Consider the following 17,426-nt stretch of genomic DNA (forward strand, 5'->3'; position numbering starts at 1 on the left):
CTGTGTGTCAGCACCAAATGTGTCTCCACCTCCTTTTAGCCCGGGAGCTGCTTTTGCTCACAGTGCCCAGGAGCCTGGAGCAGGCGCAGAATGTCCCACGTGGGCTGAAATGGAGCTGGAGAAACCAAAGATGTGTGTGAGGAAGGGCACCTCATGCCGAGGCATGTTTTCCAGATCTCTAGTGGAAGCTGCCACCTGCGAGGGGAGGACAGAGGGATGTGCTTCCCCTGAGGCCAGGCACGCTCTCGCACCAGATCCTCCCTTCAGCTGCTCTCCAGAAAGCACGCCCTCTTGAAGGGAAGGCTTCAGCATTGCTGCTGAGCTCACGGGCTCCTCAGGAACGGAAGAGGACGCCCTGCGTGTGTGCCAGGGTGGGTCTGCTCACACTCAGCCTAGGGCAGCTCCATCCTCCCGCCATGGAGGATGCTCCCATGGTGGTCCTGTCTCCGCTTTGTCCCTTGCCGTGCACGAGCCCGTACGGTGCAGCAGGTGCCAGGTCATGTAGGGCTGGTGTAGATGTAGGGCCTGTGGTAGCCGAGGGGCTTGTGGAAGGGCCCAGTGATGGGGTGCTCCAAAGACCCCTGTGAACAGTCTACAGGGATGGGCAGCATGGGGGTGGGCCCTGCTGCCAGGGCTTCGGGGAGCACTTGGGCATCAGCAGCCATGAAGAAGGCTGGTGAGAAGGTGAATGTACAGACCCAGCCTCCTGCGCTGAGGAACGAACACCGTGCTCCTCAAGCTGGGGCCACGCAGTTCTGCGTTTTTGTGACCTTCGGGCACCATCGCCTCGTGATCTCCTTCCCATTTCCCAGACCACGTACAGTGACGGTGAGGTGCTCAAGGAAGTGGGAACCAGCCCAGATCACCTCGTTCCCTCCAAACACCCACTCGAAACTGTCTGTGGGGGAAATCAAGGTTGGGGCAACACCCTCGTGGGAGATCAACCCCCAGGGTGTGGGATCAGGCTCTGGAGCAGGGATGAAGCTGATGAGCTGGACACAAAGGTGAAGCTAGGACAGAAGTGTAAGACTGGGCTGCAAACATGGGGCCAAAGCATCTTAGCTAGCAGGATGGCTGACAATGCCACTCGTCACCGGTCTCCACCTGGACATCGAGCTGTTGACCACCACTCTCTGAGTGCAGCCATCCAGCCAGTTCCTCATCCACCGAGTGGTCCGTTTGTGAAATCCCTGTGTCTCCAGTTTAGAGACAAGGATGTTGGGCCGGAGCTCTTTGTTCATCCGCACAGGCTTCCTGGTACTTTTGCCTGCCTTCCTCTTTGTTGGGACACATCGCTGCCGAGCTTGGAGGAGGTGCTCCTTGAATACCAACCAGCTTTCCTGGGCCCCTCATCCCTCCAGGGCCGCATCCCACGGCACTGTACCCAGCAGATCCCTGAAGAGGCCCAAGTCTGCCTTCCTGAAGTCCAGGGCAGAGAGCCTGCTGCACTCCCTCCTTGCTGCCCTGAGGATCTTGAACTCCACCATCTCACGGTCACGGCAGCCAAGGCTGCCCTTGAGCTCCACGTTCCCCACCAGCCCCTCCCCGTTGGTGAGCACAAGGTCCAGCATGGCACCCTCCGCGTTGGCTCCTCTGTCACTTACAGGAGGAAGCTGTCATCCACGCATTCCAGGAACCTCCTGGACTGCTGTGCCCTGCCGTGTTGTCTCTCCAACAGACGTCGGGGTGGCTGAAGTCCCCCACGAGGACCAGACTTGTGACCGTGAGGTTGCTCCTATCTGTCTATAGCGGGCCTCGTCCGCTCGGTCCTCCTGGCCAGGTGAATACCTTTCCTCTGGTGTAGCATCTTCCCTTGCAGCTTTTGGGTGACCCTCTGGCTCTGCAGTCCGAGATGCTCTGCAGTGACCCATGGGCCAGGGAAGTGGAGACAGCTCGGCTGCGGGAACGGACAGCAGGAAGAACTGCAAAACCGCGTTCCTTCCTCTGCCTCTAATCTCCCTGACTGCTCTGTGCTGCGGCTTCTCCCACAAGCTGCCTTGCAGCTCTCCAGAAGACCCATCTCCATTTCTCCTGGGCAAGCCAGGAAGAAAGGATCCCCCATCTACACCACAGACGACCGGCGGAGGTAACGTGCGGAACCTGCTTCTCGTTGGTGGGCCAACCGGGCTGCGGTCCCCAGGTTGATGTTCCTCAAGGATCGAAGCCCAGGGTGCAATGAGACAGAGCTGCCTTGGGGAAGAGGAGGGGGCAGACGTTTGTGCCAGGGACCTTCTTCCCGGGTTGTAAAGAGGTGCGGCTTGGGGGCAACCCTCCCTCCTTTCCTGCCCAGAAGCAAGAAATTCTGGAGCTGGTCTCTGGTGAAGACTTTTCCAAGGAGACGCTACTGTGGCAGGGGCCGTGCTGAAGGACAGGAGATGGGTTTGGCCGCTCAGGAAGCCGCAGCTCCCTTCCCACAGCTGCGTGTGCTGATAGGGGGGCCCGGGCAGCCCCGCCGCGCCCGGAGCAGTGCCCGGCCCTTGGGCAGGAGGGAGGCAAAGTGGCGGGAGAGCAAACGCTGGAGGGTCCACAGGTGAGTCCTGGGGAAGCAGTGTCCATGGAGGGGCAGAGGGTGGGAGGGGGCATGCATTCGGGGTGGCCATGTCTGTGTGTGGGAAGCTCTTTTCACGATGCCAACAGCATCCTGGGCTGCACCCCCAGCAGCGTGGCCAGCAGGTCGAGGGAGGGGATTCGGCCCCTCTGCTCTGGTGAGACCCCCCTGCAGCGCTGCGTCCAGCTCTGGAGCCCCCAACATCAAAAGGATGTGGAGCTGTTGGAGAGGGTCCAGAGGAGGCCACGCAGATGATGAGAGGGCTGGAGCACCTCTTCCTAGAAGCATTCCAGGCCAGGTTGGCCGGGGCTCTGAGCAACCTGATCTGGTTGGAGATATCCCTGCTCCTTGCAGGGGGGTTGGACTGGGTGGGCTTTACAGGTCCCTTCCCACCCAAACCATCCTGTGATTCATGCTCCCCGCTCATGAACCCAGCTCTAGCAGAGGCTCAAGCTGGTGTTGAGGACGAGCGCATTCAGGGAGCCTCTTCCAGCACGCGGCTGCTCTGGGCTGGGCTGGGTGTGGGGACGTGAACACCACGGGGACACTGCTTTTGCAGCGGTGAGGGCAGCAGTGCCACCCCGCAGAGGAGGCACACGAGTTGGGTTGGAGGATGCGGTGAGCGAAAGGGCAGAGATGGTGTCTCTCTGCTGAGCTGCTGCCCGACGAGGACAAGATGGCGGGGTGGGTGCTGGAATAGGTATGGGACTCATCTCTCCCTCCCACCCTCCCAGGCAGGAGCCGTGGGGCTCAGAGGGCTCCCAGAGAGTCAGGAGAGGGATGCGACTCGTGCTTGCATGGGGAGAATGGCGCCGTGGAGGTGCGTCCCCGCCGGCGGCCGTGCCTCTGGCGTCTCCCCTCCAGGCCATGCAGGCCCCTGCCCTGCTCCTGCTCATCCTCGTGGCCCTGCTGCCCCCGGCCGGTGCTGCCGACCCCAGCCAGCGCTGCCCGTCGGAGATGAACAAGGTGAAGGACCTCCTGGAGGTGAACTGCACGGGGCAGGCTCTCAGGGCCGTGCCCTCGGACCTGCCCGCGGACACGGGCATCCTGCTGCTCAGCGGCAACCGCCTGGAGTCCCTCTCCACCGCCGCCTTCGTGCCCCTCACCCAGCTGCAGGACCTCGACCTGGCCGACAACGGGCTGGTGGCTCTGAGCACCGGGCCCCCGCTGCCGTCCCTGAGGGAGCTGATCCTGTCCCGCAACGTGCTGGGGGCTCTGCCCTCGCTGCAGGGCCTGCCCGCGCTCACCCGCCTGGCCGTGGCCCACAACAGCCTGGAGACGCTGGCCCCAAGGGCTTTCTGCACCGTGCAGCAGCTGCAGGACCTGGACCTGCGAGGGAACCGGCTGCGGATGCTGCCCCAGGAGGCCTTCAAAGGGCTGAGGGCCCTCAAGGACTTGGACCTCTCCGACAACCTCCTGGACGAGCTCCCCAAGGAGCTGCTGCAGGACCTGCAAAAGCTGGAGACCCTCTGGCTCTCTGGGAACCGCCTGCAGACCCTGCCCCACGGCTTCTTCCCCCCAGGGCACCTCTTCGCCTACGTTTTCCTGACCGAGAACCCCTGGCACTGCGACTGTAGCCTGCGCTACCTGAAGTACTGGATCCAGGAGAACCAAGACAGTGTCTATCAGCCGGAGCGGGGCCTTGAGAAGACGAAAGTGGAAGTTGCCCCAGAGAAGGTGCTGTGCCAAAGCCCCCCTGAGCATCAGCAGAAGCCCGTCATCCACTTCAAGCCCACCAACTGCGGCAGCGTGGGCGATGCGGATGAGGAGAATGAGGACGGTGAATATTATGATGAGGAAGAAATGATGGAGAAAGTTACCATGCCGCCCCTCGCTACCACAAGACCACCCCTCAGCACCACCCGTGCCCCAAGCACCTCACCTGCAGTTCCTGCAAGCACCAGAGCTCCCAGCCCCACCACTCCCATGCCAGCCCATCCCACCACCACAGCCGCGCAGACCCCCGGCACTGCCACCGCCCTTGTCACTGCTCCCAGCAGCACCCCACACAGATCCACCACCCTCGTCGCTGCTCTCACCAGCACCCCGCGCAGATCCACCACCCTCGTCTCCACCACCTCGCTGCCAACTACTGCGAGCACCAGACCTCCCGGCACCAGCAACCGTCCCCAGACCACCCCCGGCACCAGCACCACCAACGCCTACACCACCCTCGTGGTGTCCACCAGCGCATTTCCCACCACCCCCACCGCGGTGCCTTCTACTGCGGAGCTGAAGGCCTCTTCCATTGCTGGATCTTCACCTCCTCCTCTGACATCAGCCACCTCCATGGTCTCCACCGCCATGATTTCCAGCCATGTTCCAATGCCGCCGGCACCCCTGGACACCGCCAGCTTCACTCAGCCCGCACCCTCCCCTCCGCCCGCTCCTCTCCCGCGCTGCCCGTGTACTGCCCCGGCCGTGCCTGTGCTGTGCTCGCAGGCAGGCGCGGAGGGTCCGCAGTGGGGGCGGTGGGTGCTGCGGTACTGCTGCCTGTTGCACTGGGTGCTCTACCTGGCCTCCTTGGTGCTGCTAGTCCTGACCGTGCTGGCTGCCGCGGGCGGGCTGCTGTGGATGTGTCTGGTGGGACGGCCCTCCTGGCACCAGAGCCTGCAGAGCCTGCGAAGCCCCCCGTGTCCGCTGCTGGGGCAGGGGGACTCAACGGGAAGCACTGCCGTGCATCTCAGCAGCTTCAGAAGCCCCCTCCAGTGCCACACGTTCTGCACCATCAAGGAAGTGGAGCTGCGCCCCGAGGTCATGTACTGCACGATTAAAGACCTGGGGACCCAGCGTGGTCCTCCTGCAAGGTCCACCTTCCGCACCACAAAGGAGCTGTGGGTCCACCGCAGTCCGGGCGCCTCGTTCCAGCCATTCTCCAGGAAGCTGATGGCCACAGAGCCCAGCTCCCTGAGGAGCCCTTCTGCTTACAGCCTGGACAGGGGTGCAGAGGCCATCGGCGCCATCAGGGTGAAATACGCCGGCAGCACCTTGTGAACGCTTCTGTGTGGTCAGAGAAGGAGGCGGAGAGGCGTCTCCATGCCGCGGACCCTTCTTTTCACAAGGAAGGACCTGCTCGCCGAGAGAGAAGCCAGCCAGCTCCTTCCCTTGGGTTACTTGCACACTCGCTGCTACATCTGCAATAACCGCTCAGGTACGTGGCAGGGGAGATGACGTCCTGCCCCGGTCAGTGATGATTTGGGGTGCCACTGCCGGGTTCCGAGGGGAGTGTGGGACAGCAGGGCTCGCTTTGGGCCCTGTGTCCCAGCTGCTTCTGGTCAAACGATGCACGCGACGCCGCGCTACGCTTCCACCGCAGTGCCAGGCTGTGAACCACAGAATAAATACTCTCTGTGCCCAAATGTCCAATGGGTGCTGGTGTCGTTTCTTTGGCCCTCCCGTGGTCCTGGTGGGACACAGCAATGGGCAAAATTGTCTTCAGGACTTGGAACAGTGAGAACACGGAGGAAACGTCCACCTACACCCAGCTTTCGCCCCAAAAGTGTGCTCCTTTGCGGGGGGGTGAATCAGGTGGGCGAAGCGTTCCCCCCGTCATGTACTCCGCTCAGGAAACGGTAGCTCTCCACACCTCGGAGTGACCATCACGGGGTGGCTGGATGCGGGGGAAGAGGCTTCGGGGGGCGATGGATGTGCCTTTTGGGGGATCACACGAGGAAAAAGCCTCCAGGGGCTGGCCGGACTTTGTGACCGCTTGAGCAGAAGTCACCAAAACATCCTGGGAGGTGTGAGGAGACAGAGGTTGTCCATGGTGGGGCTCCAACAGCAGGGTCAGTCCCCTCCCCAAAGGTACCACGTGTACCCCAGTATCTCCCAGAATCCCTGTTACCTCTGCCTCTCCCTCCCCATCCCCAGGACTCTCCCAGCGCTCCACACTGCAAGCACTCCAGGTCCCTCCAGGAAGCCAAGACCTCCCAGAACCACCCAGGAGCCCCAGAACCCCCACGACTCCCCAAAACCCAGGCACCCACGGGGCTCTCCTGCTCCCTCAGCATCCCCCGTGTGCCCCAAGGTGCCTCTCAGTCCCGAGACACACACACACCGTCCCCGTTCCCAACGAACATGGGTGCCCACAGCCCTCCAACCACCACTCCCCAGGACCCCGGGCGATCCTGGTCCCACCACCACCCAGCCAGGACACGCAGGACGCTGCTCTCCTGCTCTCCTGTTCCTTCTGAGAAGCACCTGGAGACCTGGGCTCCCCAGCAGAAACAACAAGACCCAGCTGGCCGGTGCAGGAGCCGCGTTTATTTAACCCAGGGTGGGGGGATACTGGGGGAGCCTCCGCTCCCAGTGATGTGCTCAGGGCGGGGGGGGTGGTGGTGCAGTTTTGGGAGTCTCTGTGTCCCATGGGGTCCCCACAGTCCAGGGCGTGTACCCGAGGGGCAGGGGGGTGCTGGAGACCACAGAAGGAACCCATTTGGGGAGGGGGGAATGGGGGGGGGGGTCTGCCCCATAGAGATGCCCGTGGGCGCTACCAGGGGATCTCAGTGCGGGGTGCCACCTAAGTGTTATTGGGGAGCTCGGGTGACCTTGCGGGGTCCTCAAGGCAGTCGGGGCCACGCAGGGCGGAGGGCACGGTGAGGACGCAGGCTTGGAGGTCAGTGTAGGCGTGGGGCAAGGTGCCGCGGGTGATCCAGCGCCGCGCACCTGGCTGGTAAGCGTGGATCAGGTGGGTGTCCCGGTAGGTCTCATGGCTGTACCCTCCCAGCACGAGCAGCTCCCCGCCCAGCACCGCTGCGCTCCCAACCACGTGGGCGTGTGGCAGGGGGCTCAGCAGCACCCAGACGTCCAGCTTGGGGCTGTAGACCTCAAAGGCCAGCTGGTCCCTGTAGCCAGTCTGCCCATCCCGCTGGCACAGTCCCCCGGCCACGTAGAGCTGCCCACCCGCCTCCTCCATGACGTGGCCGGCTCGCTGGCCGTTCATGGGGGCCAGCAGCGTGGCGGGCGCAGCCGGGGTGTAGCGCAGCAAGGACGCCAGGCACCGGCACGCCTCGTCGCAGCCCCCCGAGACGTAGAGGGCACCATCCAGGGGACACACCGCATGCCCGCACAGAGCCATTGGCAGGGGCTGGCACCTCCTGGGCAAGGAGAGAGGGAGAAGGTGAGGGGCAGGTTAAGCTGCCCCACGGTGCCGGTCTGCCCAGGACGTCCCCAGGGAGCCGTGGCTCGCTCAGCAGGCAATGCCAGCCAGCACCCAGCGAGGCCCTGTGGGCAGCACCAGCAAACACATGATGGGGCGCCCAAGGGGCATCGCAGCTCAACACTTTGTAGACCCCAAAAAACACCATTGGTCAACTCACTGTGGACTCCCTCAACGGACAATATTGGCCAACACCTGACAGAGCATCCAATGAACATAGCTGAAGACGTTTAGAGGATTTGTCTCTTCGGCAGATGGACAGCAGACCCCCAGTGAATACAACTGGCCAAAAACTCATTCACCACCCAACAGGCAACACAGGCCAACCCCCAGTGACCCCCAAGGGGTTGCTCAACAGCCAGTGGACCTCTCCCGAAGGCCACTGTAGAGCCATTCTCCACTGGAGGCACTGTGACCAAGAGACCACCCAACGGCCACCGCGGGGCAGGGGAAGGGGCTGCTAAGGCAGAGGAAAGCAGGTGTCCGCGTGGAGCAGCCTCACCTCCAGGTGTCATTGGCCAGGTCGTAGCACTCCACCGTGTCCGTGCAGTAGAGCTCCCCCGAGCTGCCCCCCAGCGCGTAGATGAGGTCCCCGAGTGCCGCAGCGGCAAAGTAGCTCCGCCCACAGGTCATGCTGGCCAGGCGCTCCCAGGAGTCGTCCATAGGCTGGTACCTGGGTTTGAGGTGAGCGGGCAAGAGACAACCAGTTACCCACAATGCCATGAGGTGGTGGTGGCACCACTGAGGGCATCAGCCTGCCTCCAACCAGCCAATCCCATAGCGCCTTGGAGCCGCAGGGTCCTCTTGCGTGGGAACATCCCCTCCTTCTGGGCAATACCAAACCCCCATTGCCCTGAGCCACTTCCAGACAGGAGCCTCCCTGCCCTGCCCCCAAAATCCTCCAGCATCCCCGAGTGGGAGGGCACCCCCCAGTCCTACACCCAGCTGATCCCAGAATGCCTTGGGGCCACTGGATCAGCTCTAGCTCCACCAGCACCTTCTCTGATCCCACAATGTCCCGATGCCACCTGGCACCTCTAGGTCTTCTGTAGCCCTCACCTGTAGACACTGGCCAGGGTGTCACGGACCCCATAGTAGCGCTTTCCACCCAGGACGTAGAGGCTGTTGCCCACCACAGCCACAGCATGGCGAAAGCGTGGGCCATCAGGAAAGTGCCCCAGTGCCCGCCACTCCACCTGCTTCACCAGCCCCACGGCACTGAGGTAGCGGTGGGCAAACCAGAGGTTTTGGCTGGGCTTCCGGGCAGCCAGGTTGGCCGTCATTTTGTCTCCACCACAAACCACCAGCACCTCCTGCAAGGAACGCACCCGGCAAGGCAACTGGGCCACGGGGGCCAAACTTGCTACCACAAGCTCGCGGAGAACCTTTGGGTCAACCACCCCTGCGGTCACCGCTGGGACCTTCTTCAGCTCCCGGCCAGACATGAGGGCGAAGCGAACAGACGACAGGACTTCCCTGGCTAGGTCCTCTTGGCCATCTCCATTAGCCGTAAGCCACCGGGACGCTGCTTCCAAAGCCTCCAGTTCATGGAGGACATTGAGCCCATCAGAGCGGAGGAGGCGGATGAGAAGGTGCGCAGGAAGATCCAGGAAGGCTGGCGTGGCCACCACGCTGGGGAAGGTGGCCAAGATGTAGTCCTCTGCTGTGCGGCTCACCTGGGCCAGCCCGTAAGCCACAGCGAAGGCCAACACATCCAGGCCAGTTTCTGGGGTCAGGCCACGGGTGAAAACATCCAGGCAGAGTGTGAGGAGCCCCCAGGCCTGGTAGCGCAGGGAGGTCTCGGCCGCCTCCAGGACCGCGGGCCACGGCCCCGCCACGGCCCCGGTGTAGGCGAAGGAGAGGAGCAGGCGCAGCTCGGCTGAGGACAGCCCCGTGGCCAGGGGCGCGGCGGGATCGTGGGTGGCCTCCCGCATGGGGCACGTGAAGAGGGCCCGGAAGAAGTCACAGGAGCAGCTCAGGGCCAGGCGCTGGACTAGAAGGAAGGGGAAGAAGGGTGGGGCCAGCGGGGGACACTTTGCACCACGTGGCCCCTTGGGCAGCCGGGTGGGAGCCACCTCTACCTCCTCATCCCCCCAGTGCCCGAGTCCCCAGCACCCCTGCCAGGGGACCCGGATGTCCCAGGGTGCCCTGCCCTCCCCAGCCCCCGCCACGGGACCCCCACCCTCATCTCACCTGGGATGACCTCGTCCCCAGCCCGGAGCTGGAGGTCACAGCCCAGGCCGCTGGCGTGGAGTCGCTCCATGGCTCGGAGCGTCTCCCACTGCTCTTCCAGGGGCTCGGGACCCCCCTCCCGGGGGTCGCTCTCCAGCCACGGGGCACAGGCTGCCGCCACTCGGGGGGCGCCCAGGGCCCGGGCAGCCTCTTCCACCTCCTGCTCGCGGCCGTGGGGCACGGTTCCCCCGTAGGCGAAGGCGAGCACGGCACGCCAGCCCCACAGCGTGGCCCCAGGCGGCAGGGGGACGTGGGGCAGGGGGCCCTGGCGCAGCGCTCTGGTCCTGCCCTCCAGGAAGCGGAGGAAGAAGGAGCTGATGGAGGCCAGGACCACGGCGTGGGCCACATCACCTTCTGGCCCCACGGCCACGTCCACCAGCTGTCCCGCCGCGCGGAGGTGGTCAGCCGTGGCCAGGAAGTGTCTGGCGTGGGCCCCGTCCCGCAGGTTCCACTGGGCTGGGGCTGGCCCCTCTGCGACCCACATCTCGCCTGTGGGGACACGGAGCAGCGGGTCAGGTTGCCATGCCCATCGCCAGAGCCTCTGGCCCAGGGCAGAAGTCGCGGCTGGGGACGTGGGGTCCCGCTGCGGCACTGCCCCATGGAGGAAGCCACGGGATCCATCACCAAAGCATCCACCCCACGGCTGGGGCCACCGGGCTCCGCCGCTGCCCCACAGCTGAATGCGACGCCCCTCGGCAAATCGGCAGCCCCGCAGGTGAGACCGGCAGCCGCGTCGCTGCCCCGTAGCCAAGCCTGACGTCCCTCATCCGCCTCATCACTGAACGCTCGGGGTGACGCTGCCGCCCCGCAGCCAGCGCTGCCACCCCACAGCCCCGCAGCTCAGCCCACAGCCCCGATCAAACCCCCATCCTGCGGAGGAAGCCACCAACCCGTCCCCAGCCACCACCCCAAAGTCAAAACTACCGGAGCTCTGACAGCAGCACAGCCGCCGCTCCCCAGCGCGGCTCCCCGCTGCAGCTGCCCGTCCCACCCATTCGGCGCACGGCGGCTGCGCGCTGCTCGTCGCACGTTGCGCTCCGTTGCGCCGTGGGTTGCGTGTGAAGTCGCACGTTGCACTTCCTCTTGCACCGCTTACTGCCGGGGCGCGCTGATCCTCGCGTGGTGTCACACCGCGGTGCACCGCACGCTGCCGCCCTCCCCGCCCCGTCGCGAGCGACGCCTCACATGCCACGTGCTGCGTTCGCACGGTGTCGCGTGTCCTCGCTCGGGCCGCGCGCTCTGCAGCCCTGCGTGGCACTTCCCCTAGGCCGTGTCCTGCGTTGCTGCCCCATGCCGTGTCCCCCCTTACCGCCCGCCGTCGCTCCGGGAAGCTCCTGTGACCTCCCGGGAATGCGTCCGGGTAATTATAGCCCCGACGGGACACGTGGCAGAGGCCTGGGCGGAGGGAGGTGTGGGGACACCGGGTCCCTGAGGACAGGCGGTGCGGGCGCGTGGCAGCGCTGGGGGCTTCTCCCAGTGACCCCTTGGCCCAGCCCCAAGCACCCCAGGACCACCCTGTGCCCCCCGGGACCCCCACCCCCCAACAGAGCACCGCAGCCAGCGCTGTGACCCTGTGTCCCCTGTGCCGCTCTGCCCTCTCCTTGCCCTCTCCATCTCCTTGTCTCCTGCTCCCCGACCTCCTGCCCACTCCCCCAACCCCTCCCGGTGTCCCCTGCCCCACAGCCCTGCCTGCCCTAGCGCCCACAGCCCTGTCCCCATCCCCAAATGCCCTGTCCCCATCCCCAAATGCCCTGTCCCCTGCGCCCTCGCGTTCCCATCTGTCTGGTTCAATTCCATGTCCCCAGAAATGATTTTGCAGCCTCTCCAAGTCAATTCTCTAGCACTTATCTACTGCGAGATTTTTTTTTTCCTCCTCCTGAGTTCGAATTGCCCTTCCTGCACCTTCTGCTTGTTACCTCTCACCCATCACCGTGCACCCGGGCCGGCCCTTTCTGTAGGCAGGAAGTTGTAAAAATTCTGTCAGAGCAGCCCTGGACCTTCTGTTCTCCAGGCTGAATTCTCGCTCTCCTCGCCTCTCCTCACGCACCCCGTGCCCAACCCCTCTGCACCTCCTTGGCGGCTTGGCTGGACATGCGTCGGTTTGCTGACAGAAAGCGCAACCAGATGCAGCTCCAACTCGGAGTGGAAGATCTCCAGGGGGCCCTTCCAACCCCAGCTACTCCCAGTTCCCACCCTGAAGGTGTTGGCTCCAGACTTCCTGAAACGGTCACCAGAGAAAGGCTCCAGCCTCCCACGCACCCTGCGCCTCCTTCCCCACCCCAAATTCCTCATCCCCAACCTGGAGCCGAGCACCTCCTCAGTTCTGACCCCAAACCCTTACTGATGGTCTCGGTGCGGTGCAATCCCAAGCCTTGCCTAAGAATCCTGCCGGCCTCACTGGAAACCACACGAACGACTCCTAAGAGCTCAGACCGCAAACAGCAGCAGTGCCCCTCCAGCTCGAGCACGCGACGCAGGGACACGGAGGCAAAGGGACCTGTGCGCGGAAGAGAAATCCCAGCAGGAGCAGCAGACCGAAGCCTCCTCTCCCATGGCTCCTCCTTTCGCATCCCGCTGTAACAGCCGGGCGAGGCCAGAACTTCGCGACACGGGCTGATCTGACCGTATCTTTATTGCACAGTGTCGCGTTACGCGCAGCGCTCGAAGGCGAGCTCGCGGGGGAACGGCTGCGTTCACAGCTTGGGAGGTCCCGCCAGCCTCCAGCCTTCCTTGTTCCCGATCTTCATCAGAGCAGCAGTGATTCCAAACCCCAAACATGCCGTGGTGCCGGTCATGTAACTGTGAGCTGGAAAAAAACAAATCAAGCAATAAAAGATCTCTTAGGGCACAAGGACCACACAGGAGATCTCGACAGACTCCACGGTTTTTCCATGAGCTACTTGCAGTCCCTTGACCCTGAGCGACATTTGCCAAGCGAAATCAGAAAAGTGATCGTTTTTAAACGAGGCTTTCTCATGCTTTCAGCTTGCAGAGCGAAACACCAGTGTCCATAATCCACTACCCCAGCTCCCTGCGCAGGCAATCGTAAACGGCTTATTTCAGCAGCAAATGTAAGTCGCTGCTTCAGACTCTCATGAGCTCAGCAATGAGGAAAAGTGAAGGTAAATTCGACTTCACCACAATGACAACCTAAACAAATCCCTCACATCTTTAACATCGAGCCTGAAAACACCCGCAGAAAACAGAGCTGCGTGAGTATCTGCGGGAGCTGATCCGGCCTGATGGGACGCCGCGGGAGAAACAGCAGCAAGACACAGCTTCTCCTCTAAGAATTAACCGGGCAGATGTTAGATTGTATTTCCTGTGTGAAATAAATCCCAGCTGCCGCCACGAAAACACGGCTTTCTGCAGTTACGGTTTTCCTACCCTGCATTTTCCAGTTAGCCCTGGTAGTTACAGCTGGCAGTACGGGGCCAGCGCTCCCTGGTCTCCTTCCGCAGCCGTATTTATGGCAGCAGACTCGTGGCACGGAGCGCCAAGGGGACTGGCACGAAACGGAATTCACACACCGGGATGAATCCTTACCAAATACGCCCGACACCCCGATTATTTTATGTTTTTCCCTACCAGGACGGTTTCTAAAAGCAGAAAGGGCTTATTTCACGGCAGGCGTTAACTGCACTTACCTCTTGCACCCAGGACAACCCCTGCTGCGCAGCCTCCTAGGAAATAGTTCAGCGGGTCGTCTGGCTCCTCCCGCAGCTGGGCGCTGAGGCAGGTAGTCAGGCCAAACACGGCTCCCAGCGTGGCTGCAAGAACACAAACCAAAACCCCTCAGGGAACTGAGAAACTACATACAAAGCACATTTTGTGGCACAGGGTGCCACACAACGGTTCCTCTGGGAAAAAAAAAAGCAAAACAAAGCAAGATCTGCTTTTGATCACCCAGGGGCATCGCATCCCCGCCACTGCTCAGCGCCACGCACGTCCCACCCGGTTCCCCCGGTCCCTGCTCCAGCCCAGCCCTGCAGCCACCTCTGCACCACGCAGGCCCTGCGCCAGCGGGAATTGAGGAGCTGCAAAGCAGCACTGTCTTGTCCACAGAATTCCATCGGACCCTACACCTGCGCAACTGCAAACTCTGGCAAACAGCTGTGTCAAGCAAACACACAAAAAAAGCTTTTTTTTTGTTTGTAATACAGGTTCTTGATCATTACATGTGAAACTGGCCAGCAGGCACCGTCTGCAGATTTCAATTTTTCTTTCTTGGGAATAAAAAAAAAAGTCCAGGATAAATTTCCAATCTGTCTGGTAAACCAGTAAACCACAAGCTCATGTTATAAAGCTCTGCAGCTTTTCAGCAATTATGCTGATCCTAAACCAACCGACAAGAACACTGAGGAAACAAAACCTGCAGACCAAGGACTGTGTTTCAGCTTCCCTGCTTTCCCGGCTTCGCACCAAGGAGTTTGTGGGCAAAACACACAGCTTCAGACCACGGGGCCTGGCCCCTCAGCGGTGGACAGGAAAAGCCCTTCCTCAGACGTGAGAACCGTGAGAGGACTCAACCAGATTCACTGAAATCATTACTGGATACGCCATCGGTCCGCTCTAACGACCTTTTATGGCTCAACCCATCACAAGAGAGCACAGGTCCTGTTCTAGGGTCAACCAACTCAAAAATGCCAATCTGTACTGGTTGTGAACTGGCTTCCAGCCCAGGGCGCTAGTGCACGGGGAGAGACAGAGGCGACATACGCTGTTAAATCGGGCTGAAAAACAAGATGAGAAGAAAACTGTGCACCTGCCAAGGGGCTGGGGGAGCTCCATCCCGGCAGATCTGCACCTGCACGTGGAGCAGTGACAAACAGCGACAAACTACGACAAACAGCCCCCTCAGTTCCCTGTGTCCCTCTTCACTGTTCCCTTTCTCTTGCAAAACACCGGCACCTCAAGACAACGGTGTGGTTTCTTCTTGGCTATACAGCACAATGGGAAAAAAAAACCCACATTCATTTTCATTTTGTCATCAAAACCATTGTGTTTGCTCTTCAGCAAGTGTGACTTATTGAGCACAATGCCGGAATACACTGCTGCCACCACATGCTTTCGGTGTTCACCTCTCCCAAGCAATAACCCAGGAGTTCCTTTTGCTGTTACCCGTGCAACTGCTGGTACTGTGTTACCACCATCAAGTATCATCACATCTATGTGACGTGAGAAGCTGCAGGTGCCCGGTCCCTGGCAGCGCTCAAGTCTGGGCTGGACGGGGCTCTAAGCGACCTGGTCCAGTGGAAGGGGTCCCTGCCCAGGGCGGGGGGAGCAGGATGAACTTTAAGGTCCCTTCCAATCCAAACCATTCTGTGGCTATGCAGCAGAAAGTACCAGTACCCACACGTGAATAACTATTCCGTGTGACATGTAATTAAGTAATGTCTTAGAGAAAACACAGCAAAAGGAAATCCCAGCTGTAAGGTCTTGCCCCTGTACTCGGCACTGGTGAGGCCGCAGCTCAAAAGCTGTCTGCAGTTTTGGGCCCCTCAGTACAAGAAGGACATTGCGGTGCTGGAGTGCGGCCGGAGACGGGCAGCGGAGCTGGGGAGGGGTCTGCAGCACCAGTCCCGTGAGGAGCGGCTGAGGGAACTGGGGCTGTTCAGTCTGGAGAAGAGGAGGCTGAGGGGAGCCCTCATTGCTCTCCACAGCTGCCTGAGAGGAGGCTGGAGGGAGGTGGGGGTCGGTCTCTCTTCCCAAGTGACGAGTGATGGGACGAGAGGAAATGGCCCCAAGCTGTGTCAGGGGAGGTTTAGGTTGGATATCAGGAAAAATTTATTTGCTGAAAGGGTTGTAAAGCACTGGAACAGGCTGCCCAGGGGAGCGGTGGGGTCCCCATCCCTGGAGGTGTTCAAAGAACGTGCAGACGTGGTGCTCCAGGACACGGTTTGGTGGACACGGTGGTGTTGGGCTGATGGTTGGACCTGATGATCCTGGAGGCCTTTTCCAACCGTAACAAATCTGTGATTCTAAGTCACTTCAGCCTTCTGGCTCTCGGCTTCCAACCCTAAGGCGGCTCCGGGCCGTGCGGAGCGGGGAAACCGACCGGCACCACGCACGGGGGCGGGCGGCCCAGGGGCCTCCCCGGGGCCCGACCGAGCCCCGGCAGCGGAGGGAGGCGCGGGGACCGCCCGCGGCGGGCGCTTCCTTACCCATGGTGATGCTGTCCGCGGCCGCCATCTGCGCGGCGGCCAGGGCCGAGCCGGGCTGCAGCAGGATGATGCGGTACGCGGTCCCCACCAGGCCTGCAACACAGCGCGGGGTCAGCCCGGCCCCGCCGCCGCGCCCGAGCGGCCCCGCCGGCACCGCAACCCCTCGGCCCCCGGCCCCCGCCGGCACCGCAACCCCTCGGCCCCCGGCCCCGGCCGGCACCGCAACCCCTCGGCCCCCGGCCCCCGCCGGCACCGCAACCCCTCGGCCCCCGGCCCCCGCCGGCACCGCAACCCCTCGGCCCCCGGCCCCCGCCGGCACCGCAACCCCTCGGCCCCCGGCCCCGGCCGGCACCGCAACCCCTCGGCCCCCGGCCCCCGCCGGCACCGCAACCCCTCGGCCCCCGGCCCCGGCCGGTACCGCAACCCCTCGGCCCCCGGCCCCGGCCGGTACCGCAACCCCTCGGCCCCCGGCCCCCGCCGGCACCGCAACCCCTCGGCCCTCGGCCCCGTCGGCACCACAACCCCTCGGCCCCCGGCCGCACCGCAACCCCTCGGCACCCAGCTCCCGCCGCACCGCAGCCCCCCGCCCCCCTCACCCGCGGCGGCGCCCACGCGAGTGGCGAGCCAGGTGCGGCGCGGGCAGTCCTCGCCCTCGGGCCCGGCCCAGTAGCCCGCCATGGCGCCGCAAGGGCACAGCGCTGCCGCTCTCGCGGGAGCACGGCGCGGCCCCGCCCCACGCAGCGGCGGGCGGGGGCCTGCGGGGGCCGGGCGCGGAGGTCCCCCGGCGGCGGGCAGGGCTGCGGGTGGAGCGGTGGGGGCTGTCCCGGCGGCGGGCAGGGCAGGGCTGCGGGCGGCAGGGAGGGGCCTGTCCCGCACGCACCGCCGTTACCGCCGTATGCCATTTCCCGCGGCGGCCCCCCCGCACTGCCCGAGCGCAGCCCCTGTTCTGCGGCTCCCAGCGCACTGGAGTCCCCCACAGCCCCCTTTTCCTTTTCCAGGACAGCTGAAGCTGTGCGCTAGCAGCTCCCGTTCGTTATCCCAAAACATGGCATTCCCATTCCGGAGCTGCCTCAAGTGCCAGTGTACTCATGACACAGGGAGTCACTCTTCCTCATACCCAGCAAGAGGTGCTGCTGCCTCTGCGTCCCAAAGAAGGTGGCTCCTCTTACAAATGCAGCCGTCAGGTGCTTACCAGCAGTTCACTAAAGGAAGCCGCTTATAAGGCAGCTTCATCCCTCCCCACGTCCTTTCTAAGCACATCTGAGGAAGGGCTGCATGACCCTTAGGGGCAGCAGCAGTAGAAACCCCACGGCTGCGTGGTGGC

General features: G+C 62.9%; 3 protein-coding genes across 4 annotated transcripts; 1 reads left to right on the forward strand and 2 right to left on the reverse strand.

Annotated features, from left to right (window-relative positions):
* Positions 1-112: 112 nt before the first annotated feature.
* Positions 113-5,914, forward strand: GP1BA (glycoprotein Ib platelet subunit alpha). Its single transcript, XM_086767092.1, has 2 exons — positions 113-2,530; positions 3,283-5,914. The coding sequence occupies exons 1-2, from the start codon at positions 2,145-2,147 to the stop codon at positions 5,540-5,542; spliced, it is 2,646 nt and encodes an 881-aa protein (XP_086623218.1). The 5' UTR covers positions 113-2,144; the 3' UTR covers positions 5,543-5,914.
* Positions 5,915-6,791: 877 nt separating this feature from the next.
* On the reverse strand, positions 6,792-11,888 carry KLHL33 (kelch like family member 33). Of its 2 annotated transcripts, XM_086767412.1 has the most exons (5): positions 11,862-11,888; positions 9,900-10,427; positions 8,766-9,699; positions 8,209-8,379; positions 6,792-7,644 (listed from the first exon to the last, which is right to left on the reverse strand). In XM_086767412.1, the coding sequence occupies exons 1-5, from the start codon at positions 11,863-11,865 to the stop codon at positions 7,068-7,070; spliced, it is 2,214 nt and encodes a 737-aa protein (XP_086623538.1). In that variant the 5' UTR covers positions 11,866-11,888; the 3' UTR covers positions 6,792-7,067. The 2 variants fall into 2 exon arrangements, with proteins under 2 accessions (XP_086623538.1, XP_086623536.1); XM_086767410.1 differs by lacking the exon at positions 11,862-11,888 and having other exon boundaries at positions 8,766-9,694; positions 9,900-10,555.
* A 664-nt stretch (positions 11,889-12,552) lies between these two features.
* Positions 12,553-16,853, reverse strand: NDUFA11 (NADH:ubiquinone oxidoreductase subunit A11). The gene is made up of 4 exons (XM_086767413.1): positions 16,699-16,853; positions 16,103-16,195; positions 13,586-13,708; positions 12,553-12,744 (listed from the first exon to the last, which is right to left on the reverse strand). The coding sequence occupies exons 1-4, from the start codon at positions 16,778-16,780 to the stop codon at positions 12,632-12,634; spliced, it is 411 nt and encodes a 136-aa protein (XP_086623539.1). The 5' UTR covers positions 16,781-16,853; the 3' UTR covers positions 12,553-12,631.
* Positions 16,854-17,426: the final 573 nt, after the last annotated feature.

Source organism: Chlamydotis macqueenii, chromosome 26, assembly GCF_036417535.1.
Source record: "Chlamydotis macqueenii isolate bChlMac1 chromosome 26, bChlMac1.mat, whole genome shotgun sequence".
Taxonomy (NCBI): Eukaryota; Metazoa; Chordata; class Aves; order Otidiformes; family Otididae; genus Chlamydotis; species Chlamydotis macqueenii.

Bases quoted from the DNA above. Each gene is read 5' to 3' on its own strand.
- GP1BA (XM_086767092.1), top strand. From the start codon at position 2,145: ATGTTCCTCAAGGATCGAAGCCCAGGGTGCAATGAGACAGAGCTGCCT. The intron at 2,531-3,282 runs GTGAGTCCTGGG...CCACCCTCCCAG, and splicing joins AAACGCTGGAGGGTCCACAG to GCAGGAGCCGTGGGGCTCAG.
- KLHL33 (XM_086767410.1), bottom strand. From the start codon at position 10,538: ATGGGGCAGTGCCGCAGCGGGACCCCACGTCCCCAGCCGCGACTTCTG. The intron at 8,380-8,765 runs GTGAGGGCTACA...CCTCAAACCCAG, and splicing joins ACCCTGGCCAGTGTCTACAG to GTACCAGCCTATGGACGACT. The intron at 7,645-8,208 runs GTGAGGCTGCTC...CTCCTTGCCCAG, and splicing joins CTGGCCAATGACACCTGGAG to GAGGTGCCAGCCCCTGCCAA.
- NDUFA11 (XM_086767413.1), bottom strand. From the start codon at position 16,780: ATGGCGGGCTACTGGGCCGGGCCCGAGGGCGAGGACTGCCCGCGCCGC. The intron at 16,196-16,698 runs GTGAGGGGGGCG...GCTGTGTTGCAG, and splicing joins TCGCGTGGGCGCCGCCGCGG to GCCTGGTGGGGACCGCGTAC. The intron at 12,745-13,585 runs GTAAGTGCAGTT...GTTTTTTTCCAG, and splicing joins GGTTGTCCTGGGTGCAAGAG to CTCACAGTTACATGACCGGC.